Raw genomic sequence first — 6802 nt, 5'->3', positions numbered from 1 at the left:
AAGCAAAGTCGACTTCGGTGGAATTTGAACTCAAAACGTAAAGACAGGCGTTGCCACAAGGCCAGCAAACTCGGGGGATGAGGTAAGTCGATTACATTGACCTCCCCAACTGCTCAACTGGAACTTATTTTATTGACCCCGAAAGGATGAAAAGCAAAGTCGACTTCGGTGGAATTTGAACTCAAAACGTAAAGACAGGCGTTGCCACAAGGCCAGCAAACTCGGGGGATGAGGTAAGTCGATTACATTGACCTCCCCAACTGCTCAACTGGAACTTATTTTATTGACCCCGAAAGGATGAAAGGCAAAGTCGACCTCGGTGAGATTTGAACTCAGAACGTAAACAGACGAAGTAATAATGATAATAATGACTGTCGTTAAAATAGGTTCAAGGCCACAAATTTGGAGGAGGATATCAGTCTATTATATTGTCCCCAGTAGTTGATTGTTACTGTATTTTATCATACCCCAAAGTTGACTTTGATGGTGTTTTGAACTCAGAACGTTGAGGCGTAACATATTGCCATGCATTTTGTCTAACGCTCAAACGATTCTGTCTATTCACCCCTTAACAACCAGAAGGCACCAAAAATAGTCGTCCAAATAGTCGTTTTAAACTGAATCTTTGCACTCTTTGGTGCAGATTTGAACTTAGACTGTCACAGGACGTAACTAATTATGAAAAACTATATAAAGAAAAAAACGGAAAAAACAATGTTAATGTTATTATATTAGATATAATACTTTTGAATATAGTTATAAATCTTGAAGTGAAATATTGAGTCGTTAACTAGGGTCAGTTTTTATTCAGTAGCAAAGACGAAGATAAGAAATAATATGAAGCTAAAGTACGTTTGTCCTCCCTTAAAGATGACATTGGAGGAACCATTGTCTTCAGGTCGATATTGCTCTGTAATCGCTTTACACTTTTCCGGCATCATTGAATAGAAGTAGTCTTGTAAAAGTTCAACGAACGTCTGTGGACATCCGATAACTTCAGGCAAATTGTCAATTACTTTCTTCCACATTCTGCAAATACAAGACAAACAAATTTATTCTCGTAAAGTCATGACATTATATATTTACACGTGTTTAAAAAGAAAAAAACAGTATCTTCTAACAAACGACTAATGTTAAACAAATAGCAATGGAAGATAGAAGTAAAAGTCAGTTTTCTTCGTGCTTACAAGAACTGAAGCTAAATTGTCTTTTAATACTTACAACTAAGGCAGATTAGTACGGTTGTACTTAACCAATATCTACCATCCCCTGCGGTTCCATAGATGCTGTAAACGTATTCTCCTTGGCTTATCCATGAGTAGAGAGGTAGTTAGTGTAACAAAGGCTAGGTACTTACTTCAGGAAATACCCCAGGGACAGCAGAGGCGACGACAGCGGCGGTGGTAGAGGTTGTGAACCCCGTCAGATATGACTGAACAATACGAGGGGGAGCTGAAATTTTGCTGGCTTTAAGGGTATCATGAAAGGCCTGGTTGGCAGCCCAACCTTCCGAGTTCTTTTACTGGGCTTAGAAAAACTGAAGGACCGCTGCAATAAATGTGTGAATCTGAAAGGGGAATATGTTCAATAAAATCATAATTAACTGATCCTCTTGCATTTTCTTTTACCCAAAGCCAGGAACTTTTCAGCACCCCCTCGTACAGTGTTATAATACGATGAAGATTTGACTGTTATTTCTAGCAAGGCGAACGACCATATAGAATCTAGCTTGTTTGCTCATTTAGTTGCTGTTGTTTATCCCCAAATGAGGGCCTTCAGCCGTGGTCCGAGAGACCCTTGATAAGGCATTTCAGTCGTGACCATCCACCAGTCTTTTGAAACTAAGGGAATGTCGGGCTATGTTATTTAATGTCCTTTACCTTATCTATGACGGTTGGGTGTAATTTGGAAATTTGGCGAATAACCCCCGCCCTGTCGAAATGGCTACGTAGAGGACTCCCCCATTGATTTATGTGGCAGTGCTGGTGGTGATGATGATGATAGTGGCCGTCGACGTCGTCATCGTGGACGGCGGCGACGGCTTCATCGTCACAGTGGTGGTGTTGGTGGTTGTGGTGGTAATGGTGGTTGTGGTGGAAATTTGTGGAAGTTTTGGAAGTAGGATAATGATACTTTTCCTTTTTTTTTTTCACATTTTTTTCATTTTATTTACGTACGGGCAATATTTCTCGAAGTATTCGTCAAATGTGATGTCGGAGTAGGATAATTTCTGTCTTAAATCGCTGCGTTCTTCAACCACTGCGGCAAAAGACTTATCCATGGCGCTGGAATATTTTTCTAGGCAAGGAAGATCACGGGTGAATTCTGAAACAGAAAAGGAAAACCAGATCAGTTTGCAGATGTTGGTTGAGGGGATATGATGCGATATTCAAAGGCTGTTCGAATCGATGTTTAGCCTCTTCTGCTTTGTTTTCTTTTTTAAGTAAAAGCAGTCTACATCACTGCTGACGTGGAAATTTCTGACATGAATGAACAATTTTAGTAGTTCAATGCCAATAGCCCGGACTGCATCTAACAGCCAATGGAGTAGCACAAATGTTGATATGAGCACTGGTACGGCAAACACATTGCGAGCCAATGATTTAATGCATGCAGAAAGTTCTGAAGACCATATTTACTTCTCATATGATCGCATGTATGTAGATACGCAAGTATATACGTGCATGTGGAGACGCAATGCCCCAGTGGTTAGGGCAGAGGACTCGCGGTCATAGGATCGCGGTTTCGATTCCCAGACCGGGCGTTGTGAGTGTTTATTGAGCGAAAACACCTAAAAGCTTCACGAGGCTCCGGCAGGGGATGGTGGCGAACCCTGCTGTACTCTTTCACCACAACTTTCTCTCACTCTTTCTTCCTGTTTCTGTTGTGCCTGTAATTCAAAGCGTCAGCCTTGTCGCACTGTGTCACGCTGAATCTCCCCGAGAACTATGTTAAGGGTACACGTGTCTGTGGAGTGCTCAGCCACTTGCACGTTAATTTCACGAGCAGGCTGTTCCGCTGATCGGATCAACTGGAACCATCGACGTCGCAAGCGACGGAGTGCCAACAACAACAAATACGTGCATATTGTATGTATGTGCATATTGTATGTATGTGCATATTGTATGCATGTAAGTATGTACAGTAATGCCTCGGTATACGAGTTAATTTGTTCCCGGAGACTGCTCGTAAAGCGAAAGCTCGTAAGTTTCCCGTAGTAACAATCTTATATATAGTAATTCGTTCGCAGAAAAATATTTTACCTATAAAATTTATAATACTCGTAAATAAATGGCAATAAAATAGCAGTAGAATGTAAAGAATATTTTATGTAAAGTAAAAAGAATGTCAAGATTATTTATGATTAAAAATATTATAATCGTTTTCTGAATCACTTTAACTCGCACTAGATTCGCGTACGCCATCACTTGTAGACGCGACCGCCGATTCACAAGCACTCGTAGACGGACTTGTAACTTTCTTTTTAAAAAAGCAAGTCTTGAGTTGCTTGCTGAGAAGAAACTATTTTTACAAATTTCTTGGTAACACGCAGAAACATTTGTTATGGTAATAGAAACTTTTGCACTTCGTTCAAAGTTTCGTTTCCAAAGTGATGGTTTTTCGTTTCTTTTTGTTCCTGACGGTGTCCGTTGAACACTTTCGTTTAGACATATTGGATGGGTTTTAAAATGTTGAAAATACTAGTGTAAATACACGTATTCAATATAAAATATGTGGCACGAAGAATTAACATATAATAATCTCTCTCAACGAAGCGCAAGCGCAAACTAAGACATTGAAATTTTATGCCGTCATTTTACTTCGTCGCTACATGCAGCTGTGCAGATGCGTCAGAATCAGTGTTGCCACATATTGCGACGTTACCGTACACACAAAATGGCTGTTTAACCTTTTTATATTTATTATAAAATAGAACTCGTAAACCCGGAGTCTCGTAAAGTGGGTCCTCGTAAAGTGAGGTTATTACAGTATATACTTTTCACGATTATCATTGAAAAGATGTATTCATATTGCCAAATTTGCCAATAACTACCTCTATAGATATGAATGTATAGTCAAGGTAGCTATTTCGAGGTGGTTATCTGTAAACACTATCTTTCTCGATACATTTGAAACAGATGATTACATCTGTAAGTTAGTGGACATCTATGACTATATCTGCGTTTTGTTTTCCCTCCCAAACAACTATATCAAGATTCTTTTTGACAAAAGTTGTGATGGGAATGTTTCACCAATAACACCTCTGTTGATATGTACGTGTGTATATTTATCCCGGAGTAGTCTTTTTTACGGATGGCATTGAATATTGTTTTAGGAACAGCATCACGCCTCAGTTGCAGGTTGTGCCGTAGTGATACTTTGAAGTAGCTCCTGATCACATGTGAAAAACCTTCTACAGAAATAGGATTTAGTGACATTTAATCGGTACTTTTAGGGGCATTGTAGGGGTTTAAGGACTTCATTGTTTCTGTTGTCCTTATTGTTCATTAAACCTCAAATTTAAAAGAAACATCACCTTCATCTGATATGTAGAGTGTTTCTCTATCAAGCATTTTTTGCTGAGATTTGCTATTCCAGAAATGCTAAGGTCGCATGGGTACTTATCGTGAAGTGAGTACCCCTCTTCACTTTAAAGTACTTTGATGAGGAGGAGGAGGATGACGACAATGATGATGATGAGAAAAAGGAGGAACAAGAACCAAGAGGAGGAGGAGGAGGAGGAGAAGAAGAAGAAGAAGAACAACAACAACAACAACAACAAAAACACAAATACAAAGAAGAGAAGTAAATGTATGCGTATTTACCGTCCTTCCGTTGGCACAATTTATCATAAGCCTGACGCATTGAATTAATGTCGATTCCTGTGAGAAGCATCTCTCGTGTATACGTTGAACACTCGGTTACTTTACTCATACACTGAAACAGTGTTTTTTTCTCCCTACAAACGAAAATATACCCTCGTTTAGATCTGATGTGGCAGATTCATTTCAAACCATAACTACATTCGATCTTCAAGAAATAATAGTTAAATCTCCTCACCCTGAAAAATCACTTGCGACAGATTTAAAAACAGAAAGAAAAACACATTGCTTTTCTGTATTTCTCAAGTAATGTTAGAGGACGTAAATAGGTCATGGGTATTTCTTCTTCCGCTTTTGACTAAACGACAAAAATCGTAGTTACTTCCCCTTCCTCCCTTTTTTTCTAATCTTTTAGTTAGGAAGGAATGTAGTGTTCATTGTCCCTCACGGGGTCTCATAGTAAGAAGGAGGGAGGAGGATATTCTCAGACCAGAAACCCGGCTCCATTGCTTGCAACCAAGTTGATTTTGCTAAAGGTACCCAAGATCTCGAGTAGTGGTGTTAAACAAGACAAAAATTTTAGTCTACCACCCATGTACGTCACGGCAGGATTTGAAATCAGAACGTAAAAAGCTAGAACAAATACTACAAGGAATCTGATCCACCAATCTAGCCTGGATTAGTATTTTTTTATCGACCTTGAAAAGATAAGAGGCAAAGCTGACCTCGGCGGAATTTGAACTCAGAATGCATAAGGTCGAAACAAATCCCACAAAAAGTCCAGTCTTGTCAAAGACAATGTATATGTACAGTCTGTCCAGTGGGTTTCTATGTCGTTTCTGTCTGCTTTCATGCAGAAAACTTTCGCCGGCCCGAAGTTATATAATTCCACTACAGCAATCCACCCCGTGCAACCGTTGTGCATATCAAGAAATCAGTATTGCGACTACACATCTTCTATAACCCACAGCTAAAATCTTCAGTCCTTGTAGAAATGCTATACCTCATAATTTCTCATGATCTTTTCATAGCATTCCCTCTAAGTTGCAATTCAAAGGCTAGTTTACGACATCGGGGTCAGAAAATTCCATACTTCTGAACAATTTCTGACCCTTTTACGAACTTCAAACAAGACCCACATTTCGTACATTTCTTGGAGGTACTTCTGCTGTTACTAATACAACTACGTATACAAACATTCTAGACAGCTTACAACAATGGAATTTCTAGTCATTTGAAAATTATCACTAACTACAACCAAAACGCTATCTGTCTCTCTGTCTCTTCTACTGCTATCAGAATGTTCTCTGCTGCTCCACTAAGCAACAAATTTGTACGTCAATTCAACCCAATCATTATCAATGCATTTACTTTACTTCCTCACTACTGAGCATTCCTTAACCTCATAATCTTTGATGATCATTTCATAGCAGCCACTCATATATAACATCGATTAAACTGCAACCCAAAGACTACCGTGCTTTCACCCAAGAACTATGGCTTTCTTTTCTCTAGTGCAGGGTTTCTCAACCATTTATTTTTTTTTTATCGATGGACCCCTTTGATTACAATTTGATTCTGGTGGATCCCTATAGCCATTCGATGTCTAAAAACTAGTTATAAAAAAAACTTCATTCAAAATTCTTATTTTGTTTTTCACACATTGTCTTGTATACGTTGAATTACGTAAAATTTAAAGGCAGCGAGCTGGCAAAAACGTTAGCATGCCGGGTGAAATGCTTAGCGGTATTTCGTCTGTCTTTACGTTCTGAGTTCAAATTCCGCTGAGGTCGACTTTGCCTTTCATCCTTTCGGGGTCGATAAATTAAGTACCAGTTGTGTACTGGGTCGACCTAATTGACTGCCCCCCCTCCCCAAAAATGTCGGGCCTTATGCCTAGAGCAGAAAAGAATTATGTAAAATGTCAGAGACAGAAACTAAGCTGTTTCTTGCAATACATTCCAATACATACAACTAAA

At 39.2% G+C, this 6802-nt stretch overlaps 1 protein-coding gene across 4 annotated transcripts in view; it reads right to left on the bottom strand.

The window, feature by feature from the left end:
* Positions 1–778: 778 nt before the first annotated feature.
* LOC106880525 (zinc finger protein 680) overlaps positions 779–6802 on the bottom strand; it is a 37996-nt gene continuing 31972 nt past the window's right edge. For all 4 annotated transcript variants that reach the window (XM_014930530.2, XM_052972459.1, XM_014930512.2 and 1 more), the window contains 3 exons: positions 4827–4960; positions 2178–2325; positions 779–1029 (listed from right to left, as the gene is read on the bottom strand). In XM_014930530.2, coding sequence (XP_014786016.1) covers positions 804–1029; positions 2178–2325; positions 4827–4960 — 508 coding nt within the window. In that variant the 3' untranslated portion in view covers positions 779–803. The remainder of the gene's footprint in view (positions 1030–2177; positions 2326–4826; positions 4961–6802) is intronic.

The sequence above is a fragment of the Octopus bimaculoides genome, chromosome 13, assembly GCF_001194135.2.
Source record: "Octopus bimaculoides isolate UCB-OBI-ISO-001 chromosome 13, ASM119413v2, whole genome shotgun sequence".
Taxonomy (NCBI): Eukaryota; Metazoa; Mollusca; class Cephalopoda; order Octopoda; family Octopodidae; genus Octopus; species Octopus bimaculoides.
Note: the sequence above shows the minus strand (reverse complement) of the source record. Positions and strands in the feature narration are given on the sequence as shown.